Source organism: Anopheles bellator, chromosome 2, assembly GCF_943735745.2.
Source record: "Anopheles bellator chromosome 2, idAnoBellAS_SP24_06.2, whole genome shotgun sequence".
In the NCBI taxonomy this organism is placed as follows: domain Eukaryota; kingdom Metazoa; phylum Arthropoda; class Insecta; order Diptera; family Culicidae; genus Anopheles; species Anopheles bellator.
Genome location: NC_071286.1, coordinates 19179982 through 19198736, shown reverse-complemented (window position 1 = coordinate 19198736; position 18755 = coordinate 19179982). Strand labels below are relative to the sequence as shown.

The window sequence follows — 18755 nt, the reverse complement described above, 5'->3', positions numbered from 1 at the left end:
TCAACCGCAGGGCTGGCAAGGTCCAGCTCAGCTCCCGGGGTCCCCTTGGATAGATACGCATCAACAGCAACAAATGGCACTTCGCCATTGTTTTGAAGTCTCATTCCGGTGGCGCAAAACGAGTTGGAAGTCCGGGAGCCGGGAGCTGTTGCTCCCGGCGAGCACGGCTAACGTCCCACCGTAATCCGGGCGGTTTTACGAGACTTAAGACAGACTCCAAATAAAATGTCCCACGGACAGTAAGGACAGACTTTTACATCTTTATCGGAGAGTCGGAAAAACGACTCTACGCCCGGACACGACCCGAACGGCGAGGAATTCGATCCGAACCCGACTGGCTGGTCTGTGATCGCCCTTTCGACCCTTTCGATCCCGGTGATGTCCTATCCGTCCACCCACCCCCCCTGGCCCACCCACTCCGGCATGGCCCGTCCGCTTATTGCGGACGAAGAAATTGGGAATCCCTCGTTCTGCCATTTGTGGGTTTTTTTTTTCATTCGTTCTTTTGCTGGGAGTTGGCAAAAGCAAAGCAATTCTTGGCCGACGAACCGGATTCGGATCGGAACTTGTTAGACCCTGACTGCCGTGCCCGTGTTGCCGTGCTATAAAAGCAATTGAGTTCTCCCCGGAGTGCATAAACGTTCCCGGGCACCGATAACCCTCCCGGTTTCGGTTGCTCCTTTTTTTCGCTGCTGCTCCTGCCGGTGAGAAATGGCACAGGCCACACAGGGAACTTCTTCGACAGCTTCCCCCTTGTTGTTATTGTTGTTTTGACTGGTGTTGTTTCGGTTCCCTGAACGCCGTCAGCCTGGTGCCTGCTTCTTTTTTTTTATTGTCCGCCATTCGGTGGGATCATTGTTGCTCTTCTCGCCTTTCTACATACTCAAAAACATATTATGATACACTCTGCGCCTCCGCCCCCGTTGCAATCTGTCCCGGAACCCAGGGGGTGATCCCTTTTTTCTCGGCTTATTTCCCGAGGGCTTACAAGGGGCCCTGTAAATCGGGCAGCACCGGCACCGACCGAGCCCGACTTCCTGCCGCTCAACTGCTGACAATTAGACGTGAATCTTTCTGCCAGCGGAGGGCCAACCTGCCACCGGAAAAAAGAGAGCATCTGCCAACGGAGTGTTGAAAGGAATTGTCAGTTCGAGCCACGGGCACAGATTGACGGTGGTAACATACACAAAGAGCAGATCATGGCAATCCTATTAGCGAGCGCATCATCAAGTGCTTAAGATCGATACGCCAGATAGTGCCGGGTTCGTCCAAATCTCGGAGTGCAGGAGCACTTCGGATCGACCGACTATCGGGGTCGATCGGTGCTCTGCGGGTTAATAGAATTCACGCAATCCGCGCTGGGCGGTGTTTTGAGCCCAGATTCGCGATGACGGGGACAGATTTTTGCGCCATATCTCGGTTATCATAATCGTACCCTAATCAACAGTGACACGATCCCAAGAAAGCATCAGCATGGGTAACTGGCCCATGGAAAGTGGCTCTTTCATCGGATCGCCCCCGATCTCTGACGCCCGGGATTGCGATGCGGGCAACAATATCTGGCAACATTATCCTAATGGAAAAATGGGAATCGGGCCAGCCTGAGAGAGCTGTTTTTCTTCGCACTTCAAAAGCGGAATCAGAAGAGTACGGTAAATGTACCCATCTTTTTTGCAATGGATCGGTTATTAAATGGGACTGTTACTTCCTTTGAAGCTACCTTTGGTGCAAAATGTGGTTAACAATCAACTTCTTGGCCTAGAATTACTTCCGCAGGCATTTACTTAGTAAATAAAGAATGCGTTGATAAGCGATGAGCGCTCAGCTTGCAGTGTATAAATATTTTAATCACTTCTTTTAATTTGAGTAAACGAAATGGCACTTTCGCAGTAGTTTGGAAGTGATTAGCAATGATTATTAAATATGTTTCATCTCTTGTGGAGTACATTTAAAGGTTGAAAATAGAACCAAGAAACGTTGGCTACAGATTCTTCCGAACATCCTTCAAATTCAGGTGGCGTTTCCATCTCCAGTCACTGTAAATCCGGACAATTTTCCACCCATCAAACACCTGTTTTGCCTCTAATTACACTGAATTAATCTGCTTTGGTGCTAAAAACGCGCCTTCCAGCCGTTGGCGCGAAGAAAACGATGTGGCCCCAAAAAACCTGGACCCTCCCCATCAACGGTGAGCGCGCATTATTCTGCCGAAAAATTGTCTCCCTACAACAAATCCTCCGACTAATTCAATTACCTGCTATTTAGTATTCAAAACAAAATAAAAGGACCAACAAAAAAAAAGGAAGCCACCGGCCACCGGCTACCGGTGCAAAAGATGAAACATCAACGGAAGGGGCCCACACGCCCTCCCATCAGTTTGATGCCGAAAAATCCTAAACACGATTCCGTGTTCATCGACCAACGGGTCGGGAACGGCACGGCCACCGTCACCGTCTCGTTATGATATTTTCATTAAACGAATGCTTCTTCCGGTCTGAAAAATAAATTCATTCCAAGAAGAGACGAGTGGAAAAAAATATGAAACACGAAAGACTGGGCCCGGGTGGCTGATGTCGCTGCCCTCGGGCCAGTGTTTCACCTCACCACCAGCCTGGCCCCCGGTTTGTACCGCAGGACCTTTCCCGGTTGCTTTTTTATTTCAGTTCGCGATCTAAAAAAAAAACACCCAATCATAGGAATTTCGTAGCGCGCACCACGTGGTGCCGCCATTTTTGTTTGGTCTCTTCCTGCTGCACCTTTTGTCCTGTCCGGCCATTCTGGCCATTCCGGCTTCAATTTATTTTATTCTAATGTTTTTTCTTTCTTTCTCTGTCCACCGGCCGCTCCGATGATGCTGTTCGAACGGAAAACCGGTGCGCTCGAGGTCCATTTCCGGCCGGCCGGCCTGTCCGCCGGTCGGTCGGTCGGGGAGATGACAGCTCGATGTACGGCCCCCGGTCCGGGTGAAAACAATCCACCACGAAGGCAATCCACGCGCAGACGCACAACACAAGGCTGCTCGAAAGGCTCGTTTCCGGTGGAGCTAAAAAGCTTTTCACCAGCTTCACCACCACCACCGGAAGTGCCGGAGCTCAGGCCGTCCGCTCGAGCCCCATAGAATGGATTTGTGCTCCATGATTGTGCCCGGGGATGGCGTCGGATGGCGAAAGCCTATTATGGGTCGCCTTCCGTGCGCACCGGGAACCGATATCGATTTATTTAGGCGCACCCGACTGTGCAACTGTGATTGTTGCTGAAAGGGTGGCCCTCGGAAGGCCGTACCGAGCTGCATCCTTCACCGAATGGACCCACAAACCACGGGACTCCCGATTGGTTCGAATGAATATTCCAACGGAACACGCTACGCGGTAACCTCACTTAATCTCTCTCATCAGTGTCCTTCCAATGCCCTGCTTCACGGCGCAACAGCTTCAGAAAAAGGGGCGCACTTCGCGGTTTAGTCATAAAAGAACGTCGTGAACCCGGATTCGGCTGGACTCGGGTGGTTCATCTTTGAGATTTATTCCTTCGCCAAAAGCCGAGTGGCCGATCGATTTTGTGCCTCACTCGGCCCGTTGGCGTGACGTCGTTGCGTGTTTCATTACTTATTTATGAAGGTTTATGCTTTTCGACAACTGAGGTTACGGCGACGGGAGCGGGCGATGAAGGACGCGTTAGTCAGTCAGTTAGCCACCCAGCCTTTCAATCCGGGTCCGCAGCGAGTCTTCGGTCGGTGCGTCTTAAAGGTAGTGCTTGGTCTCAAGAAGGCGAAACTCCGTTTTTCTGTTCGCCATTGTGAGATGCAAACAATGCATGTGTTTGTATATTAATTTTCGTTTAATCAAACAAAGAGCAGGACTTGTGCATTGAACGGTTAACTAGTCAGTTGGTTACCATTGACTTGTTTGATTCGAAAGGGTCCCCTTTGGTTTGATTTCGGGTGCATTGCGGACAACTGTGTCCAACTTTGAACGTGCTCATCATTCGACTTCGCCATTCTAATTCGCCAGCCAAAAATAATGTTGTTAATCACATTTAATTGAGCTGCACCGGTTTGGTAATCAATTATTTATGACCCCAGAACCGAACGGAAACGGATCCAGTGAAACGCCCCGCAAACAGATGGCTATCGCAACACCGTTTTGTACCAACAAACGGTTGGCGATTTGTTCACTGAGGAAATGAAAAAGAACCAACACTAACGTCGAATACCACAAACGATCGTGGCCGGAGCTGGGCGAAAAAAAACTGTCCTGAGCTGGGGTGAAAAGAAATAAAAACAACTTTAAAACAATTCCCACCCGGTGGCCAAAGTTTGTGCCCCGTCTGCACGTTCGCTGCACCTCGAGCCCGGTTTGTTTCTCATTACAGTAATTGATTTCGTTTGTGATCAATTACAAGCAGGGCCCGGCCCCGGAGTGCACTCGCTTGGATATGCGCAATCATAAATATCAATTGGAGGCAACATATCTTTACATAACGATGGCGTCCCGCGCCACGAGGTGTTCGACCGAAACGGGTGCCCGGTGCGCAGGGATGCGTCACGTGCCGTGTCACGTGGCGGCCGCGCAGAGCACGCGAGCGAATTGAGATGTCGCAAAACACCAGCCGGAATGACGGCCACTTGAGCGACAAGTGGCACAATTGTTGCCCCGAAACCGGTGTTGCCGCCGGAATCGGACACCGAACCGAGGTGTTCGGACCGAGGGCGTCGGTTGCCCCAAGGGTCGAAACGGGAGGGCTGTCTACGGGGTATATGCCGTTGCGCGGCTCCGCGTATGCTTATGATAAGCGGGCGCACATTTGAGCATGTTTTATCAACAAGCTTCATTGTTGAACTGTATTATGCATTGAATGGCCCCGGTGGGGAAAGACCAGTCGCTCCCACCCGCGAACTCCCCGAAGGTAATAATGGGTACGTTTTGCCACGAGATTTCTTACAGGCCGGAGGGCGTTCGGGGAAATCGGGAAAACAATTCGCGCGCCCAACGGGGCCTAGAGCATCCCACGGGCGATGGGTTTTCTTTCCCGACTTTCTTGTTGTTTGAAGCCAACGATTGCGAACTAGCGAAGGACGTGAATTCCGCTCCGGAACGGGGGAGCGAGCAATAGTGATAAAAAATTACAGACCAAAATAAAGCAAAATGAAACCATTACGTCGCTCCGGTGGCATTCTTGCTCTTCTATATTTATTGAACGGCGAGCATGGCAGGGCGACGCCCGGTGAAGGGAAGCAGCGGGCGTCCGTAAGGTGTCGGACATCTCCATGTGAGCTTTAAGGTTTTAAAGAGCTGTGTTTCAGTGGAGCGTTTTTGTTTCAGCTGATGCCTTCAGGCAGTCGACGAGGGCTTTCCTGGTAATGCGGCATAAACGGACCAAGTTGCCTCAAAGAGATCGTGCTTTACTGAATTTCTAATGTCCTAACGCCTTTGCATGCGAACAACATTTGTTATTCGTCGTGAAACCAAAGATGTTTGTTCTTAATTTTCTGCAACCTTGAGACACCAAAGGAAGATATTAAAATACGCAGTGCCTTATCAATTAGATAAGAATAGAAGCCTTTACAGTATCGAATTTGACGTAAAAATTTACACATTTTTATTTATCTTTATGTCAGCTATTTACCACGGAACTTGGTTGGAGAATTGGTGCCAAATAAGGGAACGTGGTGAAAATGTGGTCAAATTGACAGGATGGATGTCCTGATTCGGGATATTTCTTACAATCGACGCAAAAATATTACTTGCAATGGGTGCAGTACATTCAGTCTGCTAAATATTTCAAATACATTTCAATATCCGGTAATGCACGATCCATTGGTATCGATTTTAGAAGATTTTGTGAATAATTAGAGACCATACATTGTTTCCAGTACGTTACCAGTTGTCCAGGTACGAAAACGCTAGCCAATTGCTCTAGTTGTCAATTAATTTCTAATCATGAAGGTTTATTGATAACACTGCCTTGTTTCGACATCCAGTAAAAGATTTCTTCTGAAAAAAAAAACATATTTTACTCTAAAACTTACATTTGGAGTGCTTTGAACAGTTCGATTTTTGCATCCAGAAAGTGCGATTTTCTACGTTTGAACGTTTGAAAAAAGTTACTGCAGAACCACATTGAATATTGAGGCTTATGGAAAGCATGGTCTACGAAAATCCCAATTCTTTCAGTGGTTTAAAAATGTGATGAGCTCAATTCCTTCATAAAAATGGCTTGAAGAAACCAATCTTTTAGCGTTTATAAACTCCTCAAATTGCCAGAAAGATGGTAAAAATGCATAGCATTGGCAAATACTTTGAATGATGTAGAGTTTTGCATTGTAAGGCAATAAAATATGTTTTCTGAGCGAAAATCTGGTACATCTGGTAACACGTTCTTACACAATGTATTAATGTTCTGTATGAAGAACGTCTTTGTAAAGGATAAAACTTTTTGAAAACAAATGATGTTTGCTTTTACAAAAAAGGACACGACGATTGGCAGCTCGAAGAGGAACCACTTCCCATTCAAACCTCCCTTTAAGTACTTCTAGGTCGCACTTCCCGTGCTCACCAACTGTTCCGCTTTAAATGGGTTTTCCATCGACGTGCGACTCATTTGGATACCGCAAGCGGCCGCCGCGAGTGCCGCAGGAAAAACCAATAGACGACACGGCACCGGCACCAGCGCTTGCGTCGTCGATTGCCGGCCCCCGGCCTCGACCGCACCACGCACGTGCCGCCGGCAACCGCGCCAAATTAGAATGGGAAAACACACACCGCCACGAAGCCAGGGGCCAAAAATCACATTTGTTACACCATTCGTTCCGGTGGTTGCCGTTGGCTAAACGGTGCAAAGACAAGCTCCTCGCCCTTTGTCCGTCGCCGCGTGCGAGGATGCTGGAGGGCGAACGGGCGTGCCGGCGTGCGTGTCGGACGGAGGGTGCAAATCGCTCGGAGGAAATTGAAAATTATTTTAATCCACCCGACAAAAACACCGGTACAATAATAAGGGCCGGCGTCGGCTACGGAGGAACACGATTAGGTTTGATTGTTTAAAATCCAACCTCCGACCAGCGGCGGCGGCAGCAGCAGCAGCTGCAGAGCGGGGACGCCCGGTGTCGACGTTGGCCGGGGGACTGGCGTAATGGGATAATTGTGAGACGGGGCCAAACAGTGTGCGGTGTTCGGAACGGAATTTCGAGTTTCTAACGACTTTTCAATGATTACGATCGAGCGCCGGCGATCAGAAGCTCCTAATCGCTAGTAATTATTGCAAAAGATTAACGTTAATCTGCACTAAGCCTTATGGAAAATTGTGACCTATGCGCGTCTCTTACCGCTGCCTGAGCTACTTTAGCTACCATGATAGAGCTGTTCCACGCAGCTCGGTAATCCGATTAATTTGGTGCTATTAAATAGCGCAAGGAACATTGTGGAACAACTACAAAGTTCAAACCTAGTCAGGCGTTTCATAAAGTCTGTGCAAATGGTACGCAACGGGCACCAATCAATCATCACAGAAATTGGCGATCTTCACCATTCTCCAAACAAGGAATTTGGTTTTAAAGTATCAAGTTTCACTATTGTATGAATCACGGCTTAAATTATGCCTATTATTGGAAATTTTAGTGTTTGCGCATTATTAAAAATTGTAATTCATTCGAAGACCAACGCTGACGACAAGTCAATGGAGACGCCTGGTGCCTCACGAAGATTTGGTTCGCATCTCTTTTGAAGGAACTTTTCTTTTTACATTCTTTACTTCACTTACTTTATCCGGCGTCACAAGCACCGAGCGGTCTTGCAATAGCCTCTAAGATGGCTTATCTTAAACGGGTCCCTATGGACGGTCTAAGAAGACTTAGCGAGCTGGTTCGTCATCTGCCATTCTCATGACATGACCGGCACAACGAAGCCTGGCAAGGCGTACACGTTACACAATAGTGAGGTCGTAGCACAACGCGCTCAGCTCGCTGTTGTAGCGACTGCTTCATTATCTCTCCACACATACGGGGCCAAAAATCAATCAGAGCATCTTCTTCTCGGATGCGGATTGTAAAGGAACTGTAGAAGGTTCTGTATAGAATGGCCTGACCCTAGCGCGAATCTCCTCAGTTACGTTGTTGTCAATGCTAGTCTTTGCCCCTAGATAGGTGAAGCTCGAGACGACTTCGAACTTTCGGTCACCTATTAGTACATTACACTTACGTATGCTCTCCGGTGTTATTGGTAGGGTGGTGGTGGTGGTGTCACCATGCATTTGGTCTTAGTCTCAATTATCTGCTGACCTAGGTTGCCCGAAGGTTGCCCGAAGGTTGCTCTATCGCTATGTGCACCTTAGCTACATTGGAGAGCCTTCGACTTATAGTGTCTATTTCATCTGGTACAAGTCCAGCCAGACGGGCCATGAGGTCTCCACTCCAGATGGCCCGCTCCAGGCGCAATTCCTTGGTAGTAGCGACGTGATTTGAGGGCTGGATAAGTTTGGACTAAAGTGAACATTCCTTATATGTTTGTTGATGCCGACATAAGTCCCTCCGGCAAAAAAATGTAAACAAATCAACAAAAACTGAAAGCTATTTGAAAAGGAGTAATGAAATAATAAAGTCATCATTAAGAGGGGCATCAACCGTACCTGTAGAGGCCTCTGCGGCGGCCCGCCCATCCCGTGATGGTACATGACGTCGTGCTTCAGTTGCGTGGCCATCTGCGGGTGGTTGTTCTGGTGCTTGCCAATATCGACGGCCGCCAGCGCTTCTGCCCTGCTCAAAATTCCATCGCTCATGCCAGAAAATATGTCGCCCTGAAAGTGTAAACGAAACGAGAAACATCAGACCAACGGATACACGGAAGAAGTGCCAGACGAAAGCAAAACCACCTAGCCCAGAGCTGCGAATGGCCACAGAGTGGTGCGCAAGTGTTGGGACCCTTTGCATAATATATGCTCCCTTCCACCGTCCTCGGATCGGAACGGGTTACTATCGGTCCTTTCGAGTCTTTTTCGATCTCAGTCCCACACGCACACACGGAGCTTGGTCCCGAAGCTAAATGAGGAACAAAACGATATTTTCTACGCAATTAAAAATCCACATCCATCCTCATAACAAGGACGATAAATTTCCTCCCAACCGGCTGGCCGGCCAAAATCCCTCCCGAATCCCTTCAAACGTTGGCCGCTGTGTCGCTCCGCGGAGCGACACTGGCTCTGACCAGCAACTTTTGCGGCCTCTCTAACGCCTTTCTAATTAACGTCAACATTCCCAGAGGAAACATTTTTGAGTAGCAAAATCAAAGGGTTAATTGTCACTTTCCGTTGATGATGCTGATGGCCATGGTGTGCCGGCCGGCACTGGTGCGGTGGTTCTCCGGGATGGTCGTAAACCTTCGGCCGGCCCCTCAGGCACATGATGCACGGCGGAGAAGGTAAGCTTATTAGTTGTCTTGTAATAATTTGGTCCCCGGTCCCATACTGCCAGATGTCTCTCGGGCGTGCCCACGGGTACCTGTCACTCTTTCGATTTTACAATCATCGCAAGGGACTGGCTGGCTGGCCGCTGGTGCCGTGAACCGTGAAGGGTTCGGTTGCGTTGCGATTTGGTTGCGTAATCGAAATGTTCCGCAAGCCCCTGGTCGACCTGCAGCGAATTGAGGGATGAAAATGGGTTCCAGCCCGCACTTGCAACCCAAAGCGGGATTATTGGACAACCGTGATAATGGTTGTAAAATTTTAATGATTTTAAACGATCCCATAATATTGACAGATTGTGGTTGGTAATGCGATCGTTAATGTAAAGTGTTATGGCCTTCGTCGGTTCCTCAATCATAGGACAGGCGGCAGAACAGTTGTCTAACGTGATTTGGCTCAAAAAGAAAAGCTCGTACGTCATCCAATGTTGTTACGAAGTTAAGTAACATTACGAAGGATCTTCTTCCAAGCACCGATTGTCTTCAAACAAACAAAAGTTTTCATTACGACTTACACGAGATTAACATAACATATTATTCGATGTTGAAATTGTTCAGTTGCATATTCAACATAGCATATTGCCGAAGCATATTTTTCGTTAAATGTACACGTAAATACACAAAACGGATGGGCTTGGGCTACGGAAACACCACCATTTTTCCAACAGCAATTCCTTTACGACACAAAAGTTATTGTTTGGTGCGATATAATCAAAACATTTTCAAGCATTTTCGTATTTTTCTGAAGATGGAGCTACGGTAATTATCAATGATGAGCGTTATCGGGCCATGGTCTCGCGGGTCTCGTGATGCCTATTGTTTGTGAAAATGACATTGACGATTACTGGCTCCAACAGGACCGTACCACACAGCTCAACCAACAGTCATTTTAATAATAATAATAATGATAATTTCGAATCGAATATCGAGAAATGGTAATTTCAACTGATTATCGAGATCGTCAGATTTGAAGCCACCAGGCATTTATCTGTGGGGTATTTGAAATCCAAACTATAAATCTCCTTGGAGCAACATGAAAGAGTTTTCAAATGAACAACAACAGAAATAATTTTTAAGTGTATTTTTTAATGTAACAAACGCTTGCACTTCCAATGGGCCACCCTGTATTTCATAATTGAAAGACGACTTTTCAAGTCATTTTAGTAATTACTTTTATGTTAAAGGTTTCATAGAATAAGAAGAAACGAATCAAACGGCTGAGAGACAAACAATAGCATTCTATACGATTCTCCTGACATTCTAATCAGCAAGAAAACCAACAACAGCAACCAAAAGGGTCTTCAAGTATGTCGTCTTCATCCACCCCAAAAAACCCGATCCACAAAAGTTTGACGTTCGTGCGTTTGCCTAATAAAATGAGCGACTGCTACAACGAGAGCCACAATCATTTTCGGGGATCATCCAATTGCTGAGCCAATTTGTCATTCCCGCACCCAACCGATGCGGTAACCCCCAAAATCCCCCAATTGAGACATTGAGCGTCGGCCCAATTCGGGTTCCGGGCCGGGAGTCCCACGAACCCGCAGCCGCAAACGCAAGCCAATCACAAATCGTGTATCGAAGCATCGGAAACGGCGTAATCCGAATTTAACGTAAACTTATCCCGAAACACACGCCCCGGCGGTTTGCGGAATCACTTGATCCAATTTGTGAAACGGTGCAGCGAAGCACAAGAAGAAGGTAGTTCCCGTTCTAATTTCCTGGCTCAGCTCAGCATGTTTCTTTTCGGGCGATAGCGTACGATGGGAACTGGCCACCGATAAACACGTTTTCTTGCGCACACCATATGGTTCGATTTTTGATGAATGATGATGATGACGCGGACGCCGGCGGTGGCGCAAGAAGGAGCGGGAAAAATGCCGCAGTTCGTTAATGCCAACCTGTCGAATCGATCGCGATGGCAGGCTCCGGGGTTGAAGCACGTGACCGGATGTTATTTGTGGCTGTTGGCCCCTTGCGCGCCCGAAACGGGCAAACAAGTGGAGTAAACCACACATACGCACGCACACGGAAAAGTGGACCGCAGAAAAATGAAATTAACCCACGGAACATAGGGCCCTCGGACGGTCGAACGCGCACCTGTAAAGTTCTGCCCACGAAAAGGGTGGTTGGTAAAAAAAGGAAAAACCCCGTTGGTGCTTCATTTGAGTGGGACCACTTCAACGGAGTGGCGCTGGTGGTGGATGTTTGCGTGATTTTCTGGGGTCCTTCCGATCCGGAAGCGTTTATACAGCAAGATCGATATCGCAACGGAAGGCGTTGAGTGCGGCAGCTTACCACGCTTGTTGGGTCTCGTCGAATAGGGTCGATAGGAAATGGGCAGCTTCCGGCCTTGATTTGCTGCACTTCCGGTGGCTGTTGCGCGCTACAATCAGTCGTTTCAACATTCTTAAAAAAAGACGTCTTCCACCAAGGACCGATAATGGTTTTCGCTTCCCATAAACCCTTCATCAAACACCGTAGTAAGGTCACCGTAAATGCAGGTAACAAGGCATACCGGGCATGGTGACCACATCAAGCGCAACAGTGGCGCGCACATCTATCGTGCGAAGTGCTACATAAATTTGTTAATTATCATCCCAAAGCCCCAGGATGGCAGCAGCCCACTCGCACCCCGTTCGCCGCGAAGATGCCTGCCACGAGGCCTTTCTTTAGCACTTCGGTTTAATTTATCGGCACCGGCTCTCCTCAGGACCTCCTCAGGGGAGAGGGCCGCGGCCACGGAGGAAAGTACAACATAAAACAGCGGAAAGACAAAGGGGGAACGGAAAAGCGAGAAATCATCATCTAGAGGGACAGCCGAGCGCCGAGAATTAAACTCCCCTTCGAGTGGCCACGGTGCCATTGATGATGAACCCTCGATAGCCACCGGGACGGGACCACCCTTCCATTTGCCGGGATCGTCTCAAACGAGGGTCCTTGCCGTTAACAGCTTAGGTCCACCAGGCACCGCGTGCGCCCTACTATATCATGGTTTATTTTCCGCCGAGTGAGTTTATTTTATTTTTATTGGAGGACTTCCCAACTGTAACAGGTGTATTTATAGGCTTAGACGCGGCAAGCGGCCCCGAGCTTCGGTTCCCGTTTTGGTGGGGGAGAACCATTTTTATTTACACTTGCTACCGTTCACATTGGCCCGCGGCGAACTTTGGTACCCCTCATTATTTGAGTACCTTGATTTACTCGGACTCGGGCCGCGGTTCGCCGTTTTCTCAAAATTTCTGTCAAAATTGTGTGCGTCATCCACGCGAGCGCAAACGCAACGAGCGAACGTAAAAGTGCAGCGAAGTGGGCGAGCGTATAATTTGGATAATTGAAACATGTGCCAGCCGTCGGACCCCTGCCGGCCGGCGGCTGAAGTTCTTTTTCAGCGTGTCACCCCTTTTTCCGGGTGTTTGCTTGCGGGGTCCTTCGGCGGTGTCTCGCTTTTTCGTGTCGGTCCAACGTCCCCCCGAAATACCCGGGGACCTTCTCCATATGGTCCGGCTCACGCCGTTCCGACGGCCCGTGGCGGTTCTCTTTGAGCCGGAAATAAAAGCAAACGGAAACACGGACACACGAGAAAACACACGTCATAATGTGTGTCCGGTTTATAAATGTCCAGCCCCTGACCGCTGCGTCCACGTTTCCGTGCTGCGGTTGCGGTCAGGCCGAGTAATGGCCGAGCCGAGTGACAGTTATTGTTTCTCTTGTTTTTTCCCCACCTGTCCACCTGGAAAATGGGCTCCTGGCCGAGCGGCCTGAGCAAGATGAGTAATTATATTTACGACATTTATCACGACCGCACCGTCACACACGGCCCCCCACAGCCCGATGTTGTTCCGTCGTTTTTTTCTTTTACTTTCGGACAAATACCGTCATATATCAAATGTTACACACTCCGTGCACTCTTTCAGCACTCAAGTGCCAAAAACAACATAACAACGTTAAGCCACGTCAATGGCCTTTTATTGCCACGTGTCACCGTTGCTGCTGGTCAATCTCGTGAAGGTTCGAAAGTCCGAAATGACCGCCGTGAGTCACGAGCCCGTTGACAGGTGTGTATGTGGCTTGTGCAGGCCGCGGAAAGAAAGTTTACTCTTGCCCCTGGCCGGCCACGATAGCATCGAATCAATCTGTCAACTCATGGTTACTTTTTCCGATTTTTTGCTCCATCTGTCAGCAGCCCGAGGCCTACGCAAGCGTACTGGTGATTGTAACTAAATTTTCTACAATTGGCCTCATTTATTTCATCAACAGTTCGGCGAACGGTAGCGAGTGCTATGGACGTGGCGACAACGTCGATTTCAATCCATCAGTTAACAAGAATGGGTACGGAGAGTCCGTTCTGATTCATCATCACCGATTCACGATCATTAATGGCGCATTGAAGACGGAACTTGCGGAATTTTTCAACCGGTAGAGGTTCACTGGATATCAATGAATGAAAGGGTTAAGCTTTCCGCTGAATAATCGAACTCTTGAAACCAACAAATTGATTCATTCAGACCTTCTTCGAAACAAGCAATCGCATCTTGGAAAGCGACGGACCGCTTCTTATTTCATAAATATTTATTTAGTATTTTCGTATTTAACATTTTGCTTTAATGAAGTATTGGTTTCCAGTTAGCACAGCTGCCAATTGCGTTCTCCTCGTGAATTTGGTGACGTTTGATGTCCACAGCCGACGGAAAGGGCGTAGGATGTTTATGGCCCACGTGACGTCGGTGTCCTGGATCCGGAAGACACAGGAACGAACTTAGCATTTGCCCGACCCGACCATCCACGTAAAATGCCAACTCTCAGCCCCTTGCCCGACGGCCGTACAATCAACCGGCACTTAAAACGTTACAGCAATCAATAAAAAAAAACTACCAATGAAACAGAAGAAGAAGAAAAAGTACACTCAAAAAACAAAATAAAACTTCCGACCGACGGATCAATCCGCTGGCGGAGAGAAATAAAACAGGACATCAAGCGCCGTCAGGACGAGACGCGATGATAAAATTGAGCAAAAAACATACACGAAAGGCGAACAGCGATGGTTGCTATGACGAGAGCATCACAGTAAACCTTACCAGTATACGTATACGTAGCAGTGTGTAGCTGGGAGTGTGTATGTGTTTGAGGGCATGTACACCAAGAGTACGATCGATATTCTAGCCAGCGTGTGGAATGTAAACACCGAGGCTCTACCGAGAGGCCCGTGAGGACATCCAAAGTTTGCCTTCGCGAGCGCAAAGAGTAAGGCAACGTGAATGGCGGCGCGGTAGAGAAACGGAAAACGGGGACATTGAAAGCACAGGATAAAGTTGCTGAGTAAATTTAGGCGCACGAGTTTCTCGGCCCGGCCCAGTCCGAACTTTGGTCCCCGGGCCCCGAGCTTCAAAACAAAACCGCAACATTTTCAAGGACTGTTACATCCACACACACCGGCAGCACTCGGAAGGGTGGCCCAATGTTGCCCAAACCGCAACACGCACCTTTAGTCTTGCAAAAAGAAAATCACCGATCCGAACCTTGAGGGCCTTGAGGGCAGAGTGGATCTCCAACGAATCGTAGTGCCGACGGCGGGCGCCCGACAAGCAGCAACCGCAGTAAAGTTTTTATATCCCCCTTTAACTTCACTAACTACATTTTTATGTAGTTTTATTCATTTAATTTCCCAACCATTTCCGGTCTCCGATTCCGCCGCTACGCACGCCAAATGTCCGTTTCTGCAAGTGCAGACGCTGGAAGCAGGTTGAAATTGGTACTCACATTGTGCCTCGGTGACCAGGAATTGCACATCAGGGATGCGTCCTCCAGAAATCGACTCTGAAAAGTGGAGGAAGAGAGTAGAAACATGCAAGCGGTTAGTGGAGTTTGCGTTTTCTAGCGGAGCCATACGGCAGTGGTTCCGATTTTCAATTTCGTTTGATGTCCATCCTGGATGCGATGTTCTAGGTTGTTAAAACGAGGGCACTAAGAATAAAATTTCACAAGTTCTGCCGAACGCCGCCATTTTGAGTAAGCTCAAGATATGAAGTAAATTTTGCGTACAACAACTTCAAGATATGCAGTTCTTCAAGTATCAACTGAAAAATATACGCGTACCAAAGCACCTAAAAAAATAAGAATTTTTAATGTTTAGAGTTACTGGCTGGAGCATGTAATGGATGAACAGCTGTACTTTTCTTTATTTCTCTTATTCCGGTAGGAAAGGATGCTGGTACTCGCTGCCGAATGAGCTCTCCGAACCACCACGTTACTTTCACCATGGTAATCACTATCAGAAGTGCAAATTTGTTACTTCAGCTTATTATTACAGCAGCTTGGTGAGTTAATAACAATTATTAACCATGAGACAAACAACGAAAACGCAATGTCTAAGTAACAATGATTACTAGCAATAACCCTTAACATCATCATCAAATACTCAAACCACGAACCATCAGAGTAGTCTCTGGACGAAATAAGAAAATTTCACAGTTCTTAATAAACACGATAGGTCGTAGTGACACCTCCCGAACATGTGGACATTATTTTATATAGAAAAAAAATGTACAACGACATAGATTTAGATGAAAAAAAAAGTCTCATTAGCGAATTCCCGATACTTTTACCACAGCAGCAGGGTTACGGATCTCTTCTACTTTTTTCAACTCATGTAAGATTGACCGATTTTTCGAACTAAACTTAACCGGAGTAGAACACGATTAATATTAAATTGTTCCCCAGATCACCTTTTCGACAAATCACTACAATAAAATTACTTAATATGTTTTTACTACAAAAAAATGGTGTATTTACTCGAATGTTACCAAGAAAAAAGAAGCAAACTTGTACCAACACACATAATTGAATAACAAACCATAAAATTAAGAATTATTCCTCAAGCACGAACCATTGGGGACCCGGTAAAATATGGCCCATTCTCAGAAAGCGGACTCCAGCGCGTAGCGACAATCGGTTTAACGATTTGCATGTCCCGCTATCAATGTTACGGTTCGCCACACCAATCACACCGTCCTCTGACCACCCTGCGCAGCGGAGCCGCACTACCAGCAACTGCCCATCCAATCGTAAAGACAGCGGCCGGGACCCAGCACCACGTACCGACCATCAAAAGTGGGTCCGCAAAAATTAAGCCCAAGAATATCAATTTAGTGGACAGTAAATTCTGCGGCCAGCAGCCTCAACGGCAGCGCTGGTTCGCGGCCAGCAACCTGATTACGCGTACGTGAACTGCAACCGGGTGGATGGACCTACAAGCTACTGTGAGTTGGTGCGCCGGGGAAAAAAACGGCAGGAAAAACCCGGGAAGTTAACATAAAACGGCGGGGAAATCAAACTAAATTGCCGGCATTCGATCGTTTGCGTTTGGCTGATTGGACGGAAATTGTTTCACCTGTCGATAATTTTTCCTGTTACGCGCCCCACACAACCCGGCCTCGGCCGTCCGTTTTCCACCGGCCCTAAGCCAGGTGGGGTTGTGGAAACAGATTTGTATCTGCCACAGCGCGGCCACTTTCTTTCCAAAGCAAACGCAAAGGAGCGATCGATTTATGGGCCAGTGTTGCACCCTTAAACTGCTAGTTAGTGAGCCGACCGTTCGGCACAAGGATATTGGTTTGCCATTTTTGCCAACACGGGACCGGGGGCCTCGCACGGACAGAGCAGCCAGCAGGCCGTCCGTTCCGATCACTGTCGGCGATTGTGGGACGAAGATTGACGCAACCGGAGACAGTGATTAATTTTGTTAATTTTGCTAATGAAGCGAGAAACCCAGCGAGCCGACCTGACCGGACTTCCCGGGACTAATTGCGATGGCCGCGGTCCCGCGGGTGGCGCCCTCGTGTATGTGGCCGCTCGATGTGATATTTATCTCACTTTAGCGCTACCATAAGCCGGCCACCAACCGTTTGCTTATTCATTGCTATTTCATCACCGCGATTTGGGCCAAACGTCAGCGTGTGTCGTGTGACAGCGGGGCCCTTCGGCACCGCGCCGAGGGACGACGACGACGGCAATTGGCCATCATTATCCTCAACACTCAACGGAAAAGGTGGCAGCAAAAAGGATGCGTTTGGGGCTTGGTGCGGCCTTAGACAATTGCACTTAGCGCTTACGTAAGGGGCTGGTGGACCCCGGACCAGGTACGGAGTGGATTTTATGAAAATTTGATCTTCGTACCACGGGGCCAGGGCACACACAGGAACACGCACACACAAATGACAAATTGCAGTAGCATCCGCCTGGTTGCCTGCACTGACACAGTAGCCCACCGAACGGGTTGCCCGGGCTAATGGAATTAGCTTTCCATTTAATCGACGCCAATTTGGTGTGCCAATGTTGCAAAATTGTACGAAAAATGTGTCACACCTCTTTTTTTTGTCTAGCTTTTCCTGCCAAGCTACGAAAACTCACTCAGTCCTTTTTGTAGGTGGATCACACACATATACACACCACGCTGTGTAAAAATTATTCGTCGCTGTTTTGCTTATTAATATTTCACACTCCGGCTCCGGCAAGGTTAGTATGGGCAAGGTTAACATGGTTGCAGTTACTTTAACACACGGCGTGTGCCGTTTTTCTCGTAGAAGATGCTTGCTTAAAGCACCGCACTTTCGTGGCCGTTACTCGAACGAATTGGAAAAAGATTTTTCCACCGAAATAGACATCGTCAAAAGCGACGAACCCCGACTAAGCATAGCGCCCAGAGATATTTTAGCATAGCGTGATATTTTTATAATAAAGACCTACTCATGCTCATCGTGATCTAAAACACGAAAAGTAAAGGAATTTGCGAAACATAATGGTAATAATTGTAAATATCTTGCAGCATAACAGCACCCCACTCGAGCGATACTCACCGAAGGGTTGGCCATACACCGTCGCATCTGCTCGGGCCCCCTGTAGTTGGGGCTGTATCGGCCGGGAAAGCAGCTCGGAGTACTCATTTTCATTTTATCGACTGATGACGGGTAAACGGGCATAGTCATGCCGGAGAACTCGTCCTCCAGCTTTAACGCCTTAGAGGCGTCTAAAGGCGTCGGTGAATAAATTTTGACGTCGTTGTAATGCACTGCGGACACGGCACGAACACTGATTTACGGTTTGTGACGCCTCTTTCGACGGTTTCCGTTCACCGCGCGCACTACACGGTCGTTCTGCGCACGATCCGTTCCGTGACACTCGGTTTTGCTTTCGCGTTTGCCGTAGCTAATGATATTCGTGGAGCGCCAATCAAGGTGATTCTGGAAAATCCTACTCCGTTTAGCATTCAGCGAACGTGGGACAGCGTCGAATCCGGCACTCGCTATG

General features: G+C 48.1%; 1 protein-coding gene across 1 annotated transcript in view; it reads right to left on the bottom strand.

The window, feature by feature from the left end:
- Positions 1-18433, bottom strand: part of LOC131208305 (inhibitory POU protein) — a 24956-nt gene extending 6523 nt beyond the window's left edge. Inside the window, exons 1-3 of the mRNA XM_058200989.1 lie at positions 18305-18433; positions 15210-15266; positions 8620-8787 (exon numbers count right to left, since the gene is read on the bottom strand). Coding sequence (XP_058056972.1) covers positions 8620-8787; positions 15210-15266; positions 18305-18433 — 354 coding nt within the window. The remainder of the gene's footprint in view (positions 1-8619; positions 8788-15209; positions 15267-18304) is intronic.
- Between the last annotated feature and the right edge of the window lie 322 nt (positions 18434-18755).